General features: G+C 41.8%; 1 protein-coding gene across 1 annotated transcript; it reads right to left on the bottom strand.

Annotated features, from left to right (window-relative positions):
- Window positions 1-57: 57 nt before the first annotated feature.
- Window positions 58-15409, bottom strand: LOC134384256 (neuroblastoma breakpoint family member 6-like protein). Its single transcript, XM_063105825.1, has 7 exons — window positions 15232-15409; window positions 13373-13475; window positions 10638-10873; window positions 9441-9492; window positions 8395-8558; window positions 6760-6864; window positions 58-113 (listed from the first exon to the last, which is right to left on the bottom strand). The coding sequence occupies exons 1-7, from the start codon at window positions 15407-15409 to the stop codon at window positions 58-60; spliced, it is 894 nt and encodes a 297-aa protein (XP_062961895.1).
- Window positions 15410-16677: the final 1268 nt, after the last annotated feature.

The raw sequence follows: 16677 nt of genomic DNA, 5'->3' as shown, positions 1-16677 counted from the left end.
AGTATTCCCATCCTAGCCGACAGCAACTCCATCCTTACTATGCTCACACCGAGATACTCAAGAGTTCTTCATGATGACGGTGTTTTCCTCAGACCCCACCACATCCCATAAGTCTGCAATGAGCATTTTATGGTCAGTCAAGTGTGAACACTGATCCACACCAGCGTTTCTCAATCTTGGCACTATTGATATCCATATGATGATTCTTTGTTGTGAAAGGTTCTTCCGTCCATTGTAGGATATTTAGCAGTACTCCTGGCTTTTGCAAAATAGATGCCAGTAGAATCCACAAGCCCCCAAGTCGTGGCAATCAAAAGTGTCTCCAGACATTGCCCAACGTCTCAGTGGGAAGTGGATGCGGGATCTCCCTCTGTTGAGACCCTCTGATGAGACCCACCCTCCTGTCCTGGTTTCTGAACTTGGGCCAACGACTCTCTTCATAAAAGCAAGGAATCAATTCAACTCGCGACACTCGGCTCACAGCCGTGATTTGAGATTTTAGTCTCGGTGTCCTGGGGTTGCACTGCTGTGGTGCCTTTTCCTTGATTTGTCTTCGAAATCAGCCCCTCTTGAGCATGTCCTCGCTGGTCAGGCTGGGAGCTGGGTCCACTCAGCAAGAGTCTTCTCGACGCTCTTGAAACCTAACGCCTCTTTCAGTTTAGCCTGCAGAGATTTAAGGATCACGTTTTCTGCCTCCCCAGACACTGAGGAGCAGGTGCCTGGTGCCAGTTGGGCAATTTGGCTAAATTGTAGTCTCCACTGCGTTCTGCCTTTGCGGCTCCTCCTGGTCGCACCGCCGGAAGTGACGTCCTGGGTCACTTCCAAGTTCCAGAAATGCCCAGGCCGGAAGGGCCACGTAGGGAAAACCAGCCACCCACTTCGGACATGCCCACAAGGAGCCCCAAAAAGACCATGACTGGAAAGAAAGGCAGTGAAGCCTCTCCGTTGGGTAGATGGAAGATAGATCAAAGGGAAGGAAAGAAATCTTATGCCATTTCAGGATCTAAATTTACCTCAAAGTCGACCTACTCTGAAATTAGGTGGACCACAACTCATTTCTCTGTCTCTAAAATATATACACACACTGTATATACACATATGCATTCATATCTGTATTCATACACATGTATGTACATACACATACATGTATATAGATTTGGAAATATCTATACCATATATTGGATAATATTATTGAATTAATGTTAATATTTTTAGGTTCGATCATTGAATTGTATTATGATTATATAAGATAATGTCCTTAATTTCAGGAAATACATGCTGAAATATTTATGGGTGAAGTGTTTGTATTTACAAAAGGTATATGAATGTGTGGGTAAGTGTGTATAGATAGGAAAAAAAGCAAAGGAATGTTAATTGTTGAACTTGGATGAAGAGTATAGAGGTTTTCATTGTATTGTTCTTTCAACTTTTCTGTAGGTTTGAAATATTTCAAAGAAAACGATTGTGGAGGAAAATGTAAAACATGGGAGTCTATGAAGAGTTGGCTGAGTTCTAGGCCAAAACTTTGGCTATCTCTGGGTCTCCCCCTTGCAGGAGGGGGTGACAGTCCTCAGTACCACTCACTGCTACAGGAAAATGTAGGTCAACAGTCTGCTGCGCAAATCTACTTAAAGGGTCTCCTCCTGTCACCCAGGATATGGGGGAAGCGTCTTCAAGTCCTTCTTATATGAATCAGCCTTCTATCCTGGAAGTCTGGTAAGTTTCAGGCTACTTTCTATGTTTCAAAGCTTCTGAATAAGATGACCGGCTTTTATATGTGATTGCAAAACACAAGTCAATGGGTGTGAAGAATTTATTTTCAGAAAAATGAATCCAGAGGCAAATGAAATTATTTAAAACCTATCATCCCAATCTAGGTACATAGTCTCTACTGATGGGTCCTACAGAAACCTCTAGGATGGAAATTTGTCCTATAAAGAAAGATTTTTCCAGATCATGAGTGAACAGCAAACTCTCAAGATCCTTCTTTGGCAGGGATTGTACCACTGTTTCCTTGGGTGGCCCAGGAGTGAACATGTGTGAGACTGCTGCCTTGCTCACAGATCTGCTTCCCTGCACGGGCAGAATTTCTTGCCTCAGTTATCTTGATTCCCAAAATATGGGACACAATGTAGTTTTTCTATACAATTCCAAGTGCTTACTAACATTTAGTATTGGAATGAAGTGATGTAGCCAGGCTGGTTGCTGTCACTCTCTGGTATACATGTAGTGGTCACATTAATGGCTGAGTTTCCTGCTGAAGAAAGAAAGCTTTATAATTTTGATTTGTAGAAAAAATGATAGGCAACAGAATGTGTATAAAGTAAGTTTTATTCTCAGAGTTTCTAAACCCTCATCCTTCAAGGAAAATGGACATGTGCTGAAGAGGTGTTGGATAGTCTGCAGTGACATTGTTCTGACTTATACTTGATCCCCACTCCTTGCCATTTCCCTCCAGCTGCTGCTGACTCCAGTCATCTGTAGGATGGGGGTGGGGAGAGAAAAGGGTTAGGGTCTTCCAAGATCATCTGTAAATCTAAACACTGGTGTCTCGTAGGCAGTTATCACATTTGCAGGTTGAAGAGCTGTGATTCTGCAATCAAACTATCCATTTGGAGTAAAACTCTGGAGTGGCTGTGAAATTTGGTTCTCAGAGATGGAACCCTCTCACTTTCAGATTTGGACTTTCATTTTTGTTGTGCTGTTTTACTTTTTCTCATCAATTGTGGAACTGTTTGTGACTGTGCTTTGTTGAAATGTAGACAAGAATTTTCATAGTTACAACATTAGTTGTTACCTGAAACAGAAAAAAAAATCTTCTGTCAGGTCTTGCTGATACCTAACTAAGGCTGGAGTGAGAGCTGAGTGGTGATAGAGGCCAGGTGCAAACTGAGTGCACTTAAGAAGATAAGCTATGGTGGTGAACTACAGTCTGGAAGGAGATAGTGATAACAGCAGACTAGAGGGAAAGTCTCCTGCAATATACTAGCTGGCCTGTGGTGTAGGATACAGGGCCCTACCACCTTATGATGCTAATAGCCCTGTTCGAAGCTGATGCAGGTGAGTTAGCCAGATTCCTACCTCCTCCTCCTCCTCAGCATGAGTTTACTCTTAGTTCTACTCTGGAGAAAAAGAAAGGTCTTTCATTTCACGCCTCCCAGGAAGAGATTTACTTAGCTTTAAACATGCACATTCAGAAACAGCTTATTATAGCGAAGTGAGGATCCTTTGCAGGAAAATCTCCCTCCTAAATCCATATTCTGTTTCTTTTAAATAAGAGGATGCTGTCAAAGGAAGAGCCATAGAACGTGAAAGCCAGTAGGGTCCTCAGTCAACATCCTAGTACAATTCCATCTTTGGCCATGAGGAGACAGGGGTGTCAAGAGGCTAAGGACTAGCTAAAGACATGTGAGCTGTAGGTAGAAAACCTGGCACTAGAATCCAGGCCTCAAACCATTTTAACTACATCACAGAGCTTAGGTGAATTTAGAGAGAAGACCTTAATCTGGAGGAAACCAACAGGCTCTAGAGGCTGTTGGGTCATCTTGGCCGGCTCAGGAATAAAGCTTTACTGAAAGACTCTTGCAAATGTTCTTCTAAAGAAAGAAGGTGAGATGGGGAAAGTAATCATCAGAAAGAGAAAAAGGGAAATTAGCAAATAAAGAGCAAGGGATAAACCTTGGGCTGATCCATGCACACTCGGTGGAGACCAACATTCTGCAAAGTTAATTCCACATCACGTTGCTCCTTAGGAACATTCTAGGAATATTTTCAGTAGATAACCTAACAAAGTTCTTCAACAAAAATGAAGAAGTACTAATTTCTCATTCCTAGTTGTTCGCCATCACCTATTCCTTTCCAAACTACCTTTTAGGGAAAGGGTTTTTGTTTTGTTTTGTTTCCAGTATTTCATTCCAGCATAGGGAAGGCAAGTATAAATGTAAAAACTGTTCCCTAAAGCTTTATATGTTCTTGCTAGTATAGTCTCTTTAGTCTCTCGTGGGATTTTGCTTAATGAAAAGGTTGACCGAAGGCAAAATTTTTCAAATTATGATTCTGAACCATTAGTGGGTTATGAAATCAATATTGTGGACTGTTTACTACTACAGGGTTTATTTAATAGGTAGGGCCCATTACATGTAATAAGAGCTTTTTTCCCCTTCTTTTCTAAAACATACACTGTGTTACAAAGAATTGTATATTTCTTACTGCATCTTGTGGTCAAAAACGTTTGAGAAACTCTGGTCTACATAGACAGGTTATAGCTTCAATCCATCTTTCTACCTCTGTTTCCCTTCTGTTTTTACCATGCTCTGCAAACAAGACAATTGAGAGTGGAAGGCAGATTCCATCAATGGCTTATGTTAAGCCTTTTCTAGGAAGTAGCTGCACGTTTGGTACACTTCTGTGCTTGTGACCTAAGATTCTAGTAGATCGATGGTCCTTCTCATATCTAGCCACATGTTGCAATCACCTGGGAGCTTTTTAAAGACTACTAATACCCCAAAACCCACCTGAAACCATTTAAGTCAGAATCTCTAGGTGTGGAATTCAGGCATTTTCATTAGTTAAAAGCTCACTGGCTTCTTATAATAAGACAACATGATTTAATGCCACTCAGTAGACCCACCCTATTCCTCACCATTCTCTTTGTTTATCTTTCTCTCCCACCTGGGGCTTCTTTCCCATTAGACCTAAAAATTTTAGTCTTCCTTCTCAAAGTCTCAAGTAAATCACTTTCCATCTCAGTTGGACTTCCAAGGCAAGGATTTCCTTCCATTCATTTATCTGGGACTTTAAAAGTTGGCCTTTGGATTGTCTTTTCCCAAAGCTAATTCACCACAAAAACCCTCTCAAGTCAAGCAGGTGGGCTTTCATACACCAGCACCTGCCAATCGTGGGTAAATGCTTTGCAGGCAGGGTTGCTGGGTGCTGTGAGATTGACATAAACTCCCAAGTACTTATTCCAGCTCTTTGAGCCGTCAAGCAAAGTGACTTCAGTAGTCTGAGGGCAGTCCTACTGAGAAAATTCTATGGAAGCAAAGCAAACCATAGACATGAGAGGGTAAAAGGAATCCCAGGTTTTCTTGGCTGATACCTACTTGATCTTGTGCAGGGACGGATATTGAGATGGGCATTGCAAGAGCTCAGTAAATACCAAGTCTAGGGTATTGAGGATAGGCTAAAGCTATTTCGCAGGTTTATAAACATTTTTACCAATCTGAAGATATTTTTCTTTTGGTTTGGTTTTTCTCCTCACTAGTCAGAGTTGGGTACATTAAAAGGTGACTAGGATACTATAATTTGAGTACATAAATTTGTATTTTGCCAAGGATCAGCATGAACTGTACATATTTCAATTTTTTAATACTTTATTTTCATCTGTTTGAAAATTAAGATATTTTCTCCTTTTTAGGCTTATGGTAACTTTTTGGTCTTCATACTTCCTCAGAGACTTAGAATCTAAATTATGTTTGCTTATTCTTTCTGCTCTCTAGGGAAGAGTTTATCTAATCTTGGCAAATTTTACTTGATTAAAATAATTCATTGTTTTCTTAAATCTTTTCACTTTTTAGGTTTGTTCTTCTCTTCTCAGGCTTGCAATAATGGGGTATGGTTTGTACCTAAACAGTGGATTTACCAGAGTTAATCATTCCTGGAGCCTGGCAATCTGGGGGTCTGGAGGGAGAGTACCTAGGAAGCAGCCTTCTCTAAATTGAGAATAACTATGAGAATTGTGGGTCATGATGCTTTGGGCAGCTCTGGCCTCCATCCCCTTATTTCTACAGCCGGATGTGACAGGAGAAGGGAGTGATCTGAGAGTGACCTCACATTGTGGGCTTTGACCGCTTACCTCTGGAAATATAATTCAGGCAAGCTGGGAGTCTCTGGTATTCTTCCCTGAGGACTCTGTTTTCATTAAACAGCTGGGCAGCGGAATCCAGGATCTGCTGATAGAGGTTAGAGGTGCTTCCTGTTCCAGGAAATAATTACAGTTTAGGCAAGTTACACAGTTTTGCTTAAGAGAATGCTTTCTGTAACTTCCATGTCCTTCCATTCTGTGGCAGCCCAGGAAGACAACTGTAGGGACTCAAAGGCTGGGACTTCAGTTTGGTGGGACAGAAGCTTGATTCTCACATCATATTCAACAAATGCCAGCACATTCACATGTATTGTCACACTCATGGCTGCAATATGAAGGCTTTTCCCTTTAAATAGCTGCTGCTTTGGTGTGGGAAAGGACCTGGTCACGGTTCTTCTGGCCCAGCACAATGTCGTGGAATGATGGCCTCTGTGTGAGAGCAATCTAAGAGGAGGGTGTGCGGAGAAGAACCACCTTGGGGACCATCAAGAGTAACCAAGACATAGAGAGGCATATGTAGGATGGCAGCAGAGGAGACATTCACTCTGCTGAATAAGGAGCTCAGAAACCTGGGTTCTACTGAAAGGCAATCACATAACAAACAGACAGACAGCAGACAATTTATAGCATAGGAATCACAAGAATGCTTTTGGAGGTCGGATGGTTCTAAGATGGAGGCATAACTTAGCCTTTGGGCAAGTCTCTATCTAAAGCTATTTATTTGCCTATAAAATAGGAATAATAGTGCCTACTCTACTTCCCTAGCTGATCCATTTGTAATAAATAAGTGAAGTAAGATATATCGAAATGCTTGAAATCTGTGAAGCTCTGCCCCAGTGATATGCCCTTAGAAAGATACATGTTGCCAGAAGCAGGCCAACGTGGACCTCCCCTACCATTTCCTTGGTCAAAGATGCTGAGATGATGTTCCAGCTTTTCTCGCAGGCAGTCATTGATGAAAAGCGTTTCCTTCAGGTGCTGCTGCAGGTTCCGGATCTCATCTGAAGCCATTCCACCAGTACATGCAATAAGGTAGGAGATGAACAATTCTTGTCACTTATGGGGTTATCAGAAGCCTCTCATCAAGATCCTGCCTTTCAGCATTCTTCTGCCAACTTCAACCTCTCATCAAGGAACACCAAGCAACTTCCTTTAAGAGCTTTTAGGATTTCAAATAAAGCATGGTCAAGTGCTAAGCAGAATCCACAGGGCCACCTCCCACACAGGGATATGGGAAGTGTAAGAGAGGTTGACAAGTGGCAGGAAAACACTGAAAGCCTCTGAGGAGGGCTTGTCTAGCACTGGGGAAAGTATGGCCACCTTCTTGGGATGACTTGTAGGTACTAGGGAATATCTTCCTCTCTACTAAATACCTCTCCCAACAGATAATAAAGACCTTCCTCTGCACCTACCTCATCTTTGTAAGAGGATGATCTGAGTAGTAAAAGGCATGTATTTATATTTGCCACTGGCAAAAAGAGGTAGAAAGACAAACCTGATATGGTTTATATTATAAAAAAATCAGTAAGTGAATTAATATAGTCTCTTTCTCTTGCCCAGAAGAGGGTATAAGGCAAATAGTTCACTAACAATACAAGCTGTCCTCAAAGGACAGTCAAACAGTCAAGTAAGAGAGAGGAGATAAAGGTTGAGGTTTTAATCTATTCACCTATGAGGCTGCTGCCCCAAGGGGCTCTTACATATGTGGAAGAGCTTCACTGGATAGCTAGCATGAGGTTATTTTGGGAAGGGGCCATGCTGATGGCATTGCTGTTAGATTCAGCCTTTTCTCTGGCAGATATGCTGATTGTTTAGATTGGATTACAGCGCTGAGATTAAACCCACAAAAATTTTTAAAAAGAAAATCTTTATTGCTGCACAAAGGATAGAAACCCTGGCTATTTATTTACCTAAGGGTTGGCAAGATCAGAGTCTTGTCTTTGGGGAAATCACCTGATGTTCTGGAACTCAGATGGAACCTATGGGAAGCCAAGCATCCAATGGGAGATGGAGACTGGAACTTGCAGCCCAGGAACCATGATAATTGTACCTCCAAAAAATATGGGCAAGACTGCCAACATTGTTGGACAGCTAGAAAAGCTTGGGGACACTGTTCAGGAACTGCAATTGTCAAAAACATTTCAGAAAAGATAAGATGTCCCATCTTAAAGAAGGAAGTCTGTTAGATTCTGTACATGTGCCACACTGGTGCGGAGAGTTTGTCGTGATCCCTTCACTCTCTCCAGTCTGGCCTGCCTTGAGTTCATCAGCTTGCATGTGCCAGCAGGGGCCAGAGTGACTGAGGGTAGGTCTATATCAGGAACAGTACAAATGGCTTGACCCACCAGTGATTTGCACTTGACAATTGGTTGCAGAGCTGTGTTCACCCTAACCACCTTTTCAAGGTGAATCTTTATGGCCTGCCTGCAGAGAAGATATCTCTCAGTCTACATGAGGTGGTGAGCATGTAGAATGTAAAAGCTACAGGAAGATTGTAGTAACTTTATTTTCTTTATAAAGAGAGTACTCACTGGCTACATCCAGAGCAGAGGTGGTTTGCTGTGCATGAGGCAGGAAGGCAGTGCTGCTGGGAGGCTGGTGGGAGCCACAGAGGCTGGAACTAGTCAGATATTGTTCATCTAGTGAGTTCTCCAGGACTTCATTTACTTCCTCCTCCTGGAGCCCCCCGCTGAGCCTGGTGGGGGGTGGTGGAGAGGGGTTAGGCAAGACAAGAATTAAACCAAGGCAAACTGGAACCACACAGATTTACAGCTGGTCCTGATATAAAGCTCGTGGAAGAGGCAACAAAATCCAAAAGGGCCATCCTATCAGAGAGGAAATCTAACAGTCCACTTCTGAATGCGGGTATAGTATGCTTAGAGTTGTGGCAGAAGAGAGAATAGCAGGTGCTCAGTGCACTAACCTCAGAACATGCGGATGAAGAAGTAGACTCAACAAATACTCTAAAATACACTTATGACACACAGGACACACAGACCTATAATACTGGCTTCAAAATGCTGTGTGTAAATTCTATTTAAGAAGTGGTCCATTGAATATTGGCTCCTGAGACAACAAAACCTCCTAGGGCGTTTGCAGCTTTTAGACCTCTCTAAATATTTGATATGGTTTGAATATAGTTTTCAAGGTAATTCTCTGGCTATGAAACATCTACCAACATACTTCGGGACAACTGTACAGATACTGGAGAGGCATCTCACTTTGGTTTTTAACCACACTGGTTTTTAAAATGCAAATACCAGGGATCCCAGGTTAGTTTGCTTTTAGGTCAGATTAACTAGTTAAATAAATTTGAGAAATTACTAAGAAATGGGAACCAATACAAGAACTGCAAAGAGAACAAACACTGTTTTTATTTTTTATTTTATTTGTTTGATGGCTAGCCACAAACACTATTTTTAAAAGGACACATCATTATATAATAAACGAAAGAAATAGTTGCAACCAACAGTTTGTTTTTTTCCTAGAACTGAGACCTTTGACCTATTGATCCCTTGCTTCTGAAATCCTCTCTAGATTTCATCTTTCCGTTATCAGCCCCTTCATCTTGAGTTACCTGGAGGCCAGTGGCTCTTGTCTGTCTTTATTCTTCTTATCATTATGATTTTCTGCAAACCCAAAATGGAAAAAGCTACTCAGAAATCAAGCAGGTCCCATTTCACACATTACAAACATGGAGCCTATGTGATCAGAGACATAACACTCTCCACGTGAGCTCAGAATGATCTGAAAGAATTATTCCAGAAGGCCATAAGTTGTGTCTTTAGAGAATGGCCTTACCAGGCTTTCTTGAGCTCACTGGACAGGGCGTTCCTGGTGTGTTGAATCTTTACCATGACATCTGCTGGCAAAAAGTTTAACATCTTTTGTTCCCCAGCTCACAGGATACTTGCCTGGCTGCCTTCTGGACTTCTCCAGCTGTAACCTTCATTCCTGCTATAAGACTGATTTCTAGCCCATTTTTGTGTGCCCCATTACAACTCTCACACAGAACCTTCTCCAGTCTCTGAGGAGAGGACAAATAAACGTGTCCTACCTCTACTTCAAAATCAGAGGACTGCACAGGCACCTACAAATCTGCCCCTGTTGTGGTTCCTCAGATGTTCTCAGGGGTAATTCTTTCTATGAAGTGTTCTGGTATAAGTGAACTTTCCCAACAGCAGGTTCCACTACATCTAGCACCTAAACTAACCCCTAAAGTGAAATGCAGTCATGAACATTACTTCAATTAATCTCTACAGAAACCATGGAATGTATAATTTGACCCACTTTACAAACGAGGAAACAGAAATTCAAGAAGGATCAATCACTTGTACAAAGTTAGTAAATAACTAATTAGCAAATCACAGTGTTGAGACTAGAGGCTGGGTAATTCTGATTCTTAGTCCAGGGCTCTTTCCATTCTAACAAGCTGCCTCCTATCATATTCTTTCTGTCCGCTATGATTGAATGGAGACTTTTGCTTCTGCCCAAGATGTAGTAATAGGGACCAGATCTGTCCTTCCATCTTAAACAACTGAAAAACCAGAATAAGTATTGTAGGCAGTAGCTTTCAACACCAGATATCATACAGTAGAGTGATCCCTGAGAGACAGAACACAAAGAAGGTGAGTGTTACAACTGCTTCAGTTTGCTGCCTGAGTTTTAGTGAAAACTAAAATAAGTAATCTGCAAAGGGGATAACTTTGCATCTTTCTCCTCCTTTGGGGGACTTGGGAGGAGCTAAGTGTTTCAGAACCTGTAGACAACTTACCCATGGTGAGTTTTCTGACGAGGCTCTCTGCCAGCTGGCTTCCTTGAGCCAGCTGCTCACAGAATCTCTGTCCCTGGTGGTAGTCAATGCCAGTGCTCCTGAGAAGGCCCTGAAAACATGTGACTATGTTCTTCACATGCTGAGTGAAAAGGTAACAGACACCTCTCCCTTCCTGTATCTTCTGCCGCAAGAGAGTCAGTTCTTGGGCCTGAGCCTGAATTAGGGGCTCATATTTCCTGTGGTAGGAAAGAAGATGAAAATGTAAGAATGAATGTAGGTTTATAGAAGTTTCAGCAGAGACATCTCTTAGAACATCCCTAAGGGCCTCCATCAGTTGAATTCTTGTGCAAGTTGTGTGACTTGCTTGTGGCAGAGGGAATGAGAAAACATCTGTTTGCAACCCAGAGATGTTTGTTTATTTGTTTGCTAAATTTGCTTTTCAAAGTTGCCCCTTCAGTTCCTCACTTGAACCCAAGTCATTTCCATGTAGAATACATGAAACATTATGTAGTAAGTGGCCAAAAGAGCTAGGTACAGAAGTGTTCAGCAGGTATATCTTGTGATAATTGAAAGGTGAAAAGAAAAATCAATGAAAGGGTCAAGAAAAACAGCATTCTTCCGAATGACATGAAGATAAGTCATAATCAGTAAGAAGGCAATTAAGAGTAAAGTTCTGAGTAACAATTACTCTGTGTGGGATTTCATTATTTTCTAATTATTGTATAAATATTTCTCATGGGTTCCAATATAGAATGTGAGCTCTGTGAGGCTAGAGACAGTGTCGCATACTACCCAACCAACAGCACCCAGTGGAGTGTATGCATAGAAGTAGGCATTCTGTTAATGCTTGCAACCATGTCGTCCTAAAGCTGTACTTAACATTTACAGTCATCTACCCCAACTGATGCCAGAATCTCTTCCCTACTGTCCTATTAAGTAGTCATCTACATACTGTCTTTTAAACTCTATTCCATAGAGTTTCTATAAAATGTCAGGGGAAGTGAAGGCATACACTGGGGAGAAACGGGCTCCAGACGTATGCCTCTTGAATCAAGTATCTCTGCTTTAGTGGGCTTTACACATTTGAGCTTCTAAGATTTCATTTCAGCTAACAAGGGAAAGTGACACTGGCCTAGTCAAGGCACCTAGAATGGAGCTGGAAGGCCATCTCAGCTAAAACTTCAGGCACATCTTGATTGAGTCCACTTCTGAAACTTTGCACTCACCCACATCATGAAGGTTGTGACTTCCTGGATAAAACAACTGCCATGAATCTGCTGATCTCTATTTTCTGCTACTTCCTACCAAACGAGAAGATCCCTGACTAAAGCCCATCTCCAAGAACTGTTATGACCAATCCCTTATGGACAAGGCTGTATGACTTGTTACTAATACCAGTCACAACTTTTCTAATCACCTCCTCCTTTTAGGGAGTGACGGAGTTTGGATGTGTTGTCCCCTCCAAAACTCATGTGGAAATCTGATCCCTAATGTGGCATTGTTGGAAACTGATTGAGTCATGAGGGTGGATCCCTCATGAATGGATTAATGCTCTCCCTAGGTCGGGGAGAGTAATGAGTGAGTTCTCATTCTGTTAGTTTCCGTGAGAGCTGATTGTTTAAAAGACCTGGGCACCTCCTCTTGCTTCCCCTCTCTTGCTTCCTCTCACCATGTGATCTGCTTGTACCCGCTGGCTGCCTGCCACTTTCCGCCACGAGTAGAAGCAGCCTGAAGCCTGTACCAGATGCAGCTGTCCCAGAATTGTAAGCCAAATAAACCTCTGTTCTTTATAAATTACCCAGTTTCAGGTATTTCTGTCATAGCAACACAAAATGGACTAATACAGGGGGCTTTATCCTTTAAATGTCCTGACTCACCTTTGTCTTTTCATTGCACATGCCTGAGACTTCTTAGACTTGTATCTCCAGGTCAGCAGTCCTAATGAGTTCTCAAATAAACCCTCTTGTTTTATATCTCAACCAGGTGATTAATTTACTTTGGTTGACACAACAAAGGGTTAAAAGACATTTTTAATGCTGCAATGTACCATATGCCTGAAACCCTCTAAGGATGAGCAATGCTGATCCTGAGCAAATTAATAATTCATTTTTCAGACAACAGCTACTCAATTACCTATCACCCAATAGCCCTACCACTTAATACTCCTCATAGTATGATAATTTTTCTAAAAAATGTTGAGAAGAAACATTTTTATCATGAAAGGCACTTTGGAAAGCTTGAAAATATCTCTCGTAGAAGTGTTAGTACATTAGTGACAACCACCATGCCTATAAAAAATGAGAGCAAGAATAATAATTATAGCAAGTAGTTGTTGAGAGTTTCATATGTGTCGGAGATGGTTCTAACCACTTTTATTCATGCATTTAATGTTCATAACCATCTGAGGTAGGTACTGTCAGTATTTTCATTTTACAGGTGAGGTAGGTGAGGTAACTGATGCATAGGAAAGTTAAGTTTGCCCAAGGACACACAGCTACAAGCCTCATGCTAGTATTTCAGCCCTGGCATCTATCTTCATTTTATTCATGTGTTATTTAATGGAGAACCTCAGAGTCCTAACTAGGCCACAGCCCTATTGGTTGTCCTGTCTAGTTCTGTGCCTGCCATGTATATTTCTTCCCTTCTCCTTGCAGAAATTTGCTCTTTATTCTACCAGCCTGGCCTGCCCCACTTCAAACAGTATTCACACACTTTCTAAACAGGTACCTCCTTACCTGAGCCTTGTAGCTGGTCTGGTCTTCTCTGCCAGCTTCTCTTCCTCAAACTGCAGCTTCTCCTCTAGCACAGATTTAATGAGTTCTTTGCACTCTTCACACACTGAGAAAAGACAGACATGCTTGTTTCAGTGGAAGGGTGGACATGCTGCTGTGGCCACTGCCTTCAGAGGGTAGCAGGGCTCATCCCAAGGACAAAAGTAACCCGAGTACCAGGCTCTACACTGGTACTTCTATATTCCTCAATCTCCCAACTACTTCCCTTTTCAGAGATGAGGAAAGAGAAGTTCATAGGCAGATAGAGTAACTTGACAAGATAATTCAACTAAAACGATGCCAAATCAGAATTCACATCCCGTGAGGTTTGACTCAAAATCTTACCACTTTACCAAACCTTGCAGCCTCTTAAGTAAAACATTAACCTGGGGCATGAAATGGCAATTTCCTGTGTGTTTAGGAAGACACCACAGACTGTAGGACTGATAGTTCTCCTGTGTTCAGAGTTTCAATAGTCCCCTAATGTTTCACAGATTTAAAAATTGATCTACATACAACTGCTTAAAAATGCATATGGGGGGAAAAGATCTGAAAGACTTATGCCCAAATGCTAACAGGTGTTGTGTTAGGTTAGAGGGAGAAGCAATACATAATGTTTGCCGTGGCACTATCCTAGTAGAAGTTCAAGAATTATCATCATGTGATCCTCACCACTATCTGTAGTAGGTACTACTCTTACCATTACAGATGAGGAAACTGAGGCACAGAGAAAATTATAATTATTATAATGAAGATCGTGAGAAAAAAAAGTTTTTTCACACACCAAAGCTCGTCTTTTCACTTCTTTAACAAGTAGGCTTTAATTTTTACTTTTCTGTCTATGACAGTAAGTTGGATAGCAAATTTTATCCCCCATTGATTTATTTAAAAACCATTGTAGAAATTTGAAAGCAAACAAGTTCAATGTTAGCAAGAATCCTCCTCTAATGGACCTGTCTCTCTGTGCCCTTGTTCCCATGTTCCCTTCAGTCACTGCAGCTTCCCTCCACCCCTTTATTTGGGATTTTCCGGTAGATTTCCAAATGTGAAAGCTGACTGTGCAGATGCAAGGGTGAGCCCCTACACTGGCCTGGCCCACTACTGAGACTGGGGGTCTCCTGCACTTGGCCTTGTTCTCATTTTGGCACATGTCTCATAGCCCAGATCTTGTAGGTCCACCTGGACTTGCTTGCTGTCTGCAAAGTTCATATTCAGGGAGAGACAGACAGGGCATTACAGAGTCTCTGAGTCTAACCAGAGTGTGAGGAATGGCTTCCTTGAACTTATGTGGGAAGACTCTTGCTCCAGGCATCAGGACTTCCCTCTGTGTCTGTTACTGATGTTCTCACCTCCAGATATCTATGACTCAGTTGGGGATAGATAGCTTTAAGCTCCTTTAAGGCAGATAGAGTGTGGTATTACTTCTTTCTCCCCTAGTGCAGCTGACAGTGTGCTTTGCAAATGGGTACTCAGTGTTGGCAATGAATTTTGAGATATTGAAGCGATGGTGATGTTATATGTTTGTAGAAGCTGATACATAATATTCCTGCGAGGGAAAAGGCACTTCAGTGCCTGAGCCACGATTTCAGTCCCTATTCCTCCTGACACACTCTCTCCGTGTAGAGTTTATTCCTTTGTGCCTCAGTTTTTCCATCCTCTGAAAATTGAGGGTAAAATACCCACTTTTACCTTTCTAGGGGTATGGTCAGGATGAAATTTCTTGTAATGAAGGAGAGAAAGGAATAAAGTCTGGAGAGTGTTTAGTTTCTCAGAGGAAAGATGATCATTTATCATTTTAGTGACCATGACCCTGTAGTACTTACTGTATTTTTGCAGGTGGTTGGCCAGGGAGTAAGCAGTAGCTTGGGATATTAGGTATTTCTCTGTGAGGTCTCGGAAGCTCTGTTTGCTTTTTTGTAGCTGGGAGCACAGGTGCTGGTTGGTTTCCAGGATGCTCATTTCTGACCTGGGACCAGAGATCGTGGTGACAGGTACTGCCATGCTGAAGCTTATGGTGGATATAGAGCCAGAGCCCGTGGAGAGGAAAGCCAAACAAATAATAAATGAGAAACAAGTGAATGGATTATGGTAATGGTTGCACTACTTGATGAATTAATATAAACATCATTGAAGTGCACAATTATAATGCGTAAATTTTATAGTATGTAAATTATACCAGAAAACAAAATTTTTTTACATGAAAAAAAAGAGGATTTAAACAGGTCTAAAGAACGTAAATTTGATTTATAACTTACTTTTTGGATAAACTTTGTCAGCATCCCACAACTCTGAGAATCCTTAACTCCCAAAATAAAGCACAAGATGCCTAAGCTCAGAGTCTAAGGCACTGCCTGTAGCAGTGGGAATGCCAGAGGTAGAGTGGGCCCACCATGGCAGGTAACAGTCTGTAGTCTCAATAATAGAATTAGAAGGTGGAGGGTGTCATGGAATCCTAGAAGTCCATGCCTTCCAGTTGTCTAGGCCAGGCTGATACGCATGGCAGCTTGGTTTCCTTTCAAGGTCACCACTGGCGGGGATCATCCCATCACCAGCCCCTCTCAGTGTCTTGTGACAACACCACAGACTCATCTTTTCTAAAAGCTATGCATATTTTCTTTCTTTCTTTTTTCTGGCAGCTGGCCAGCACAGGGATTCAAACACGTGACCTTGGTGTTATAAGGCTGAACTCTAACAAGCTGAACTAACCAGCCAGCCCTGTACATATTTTCCTTGTTTATTCTTACAGGTACATAGAAAACGTCAAGGAATCACTTTCCCAAATTGCTTTGTCTTAAGATCTGTGATAAAGTCACTATTTCCCCATGAAAAATTTAAAACTTTTACATAGTCTTGGTGTTCTTCTTTGGTTCTTCTCCAGTCATTTCCACACCATTTTAATATTATAAGAAAAAACTGGAGTATGATATTCTGCTCAGTGTGTGAATAATTAATTTATAAGGATTTTGGTCCTGTGTCTTAATATTCTTCTTAATGCAGCTCAGTGTTATATGAGTGTCTTTTCCCCTACTGAGGAAGCATGTTGGCTTTTTTTTTTTTTTTTTTTTTTTTTTTTGCGGCTGGCTGGTACAGGGCTGCAAGCCCTTGACCTTGGTGTTGTAACATAGCTTTTTTTCTTTTCTTTTTTTTTTTGTCTGTTTCATGACCGGTACTCAGCCAGTGAGTGCACCGGCCATTCCTATATAGGATCCGAACCCACGGCGGGAGCGTTGCCACGCTCCCAGCGCCGCCCCGAGTGCGCCACAGGCTCA

Source organism: Cynocephalus volans, chromosome 8 (assembly GCF_027409185.1).
Source record: "Cynocephalus volans isolate mCynVol1 chromosome 8, mCynVol1.pri, whole genome shotgun sequence".
Classification (NCBI taxonomy): domain Eukaryota; kingdom Metazoa; phylum Chordata; class Mammalia; order Dermoptera; family Cynocephalidae; genus Cynocephalus; species Cynocephalus volans.
The sequence above is the reverse complement of the archived record's forward strand: the minus strand, read 5'-3'. Positions and strand labels throughout refer to the sequence as shown.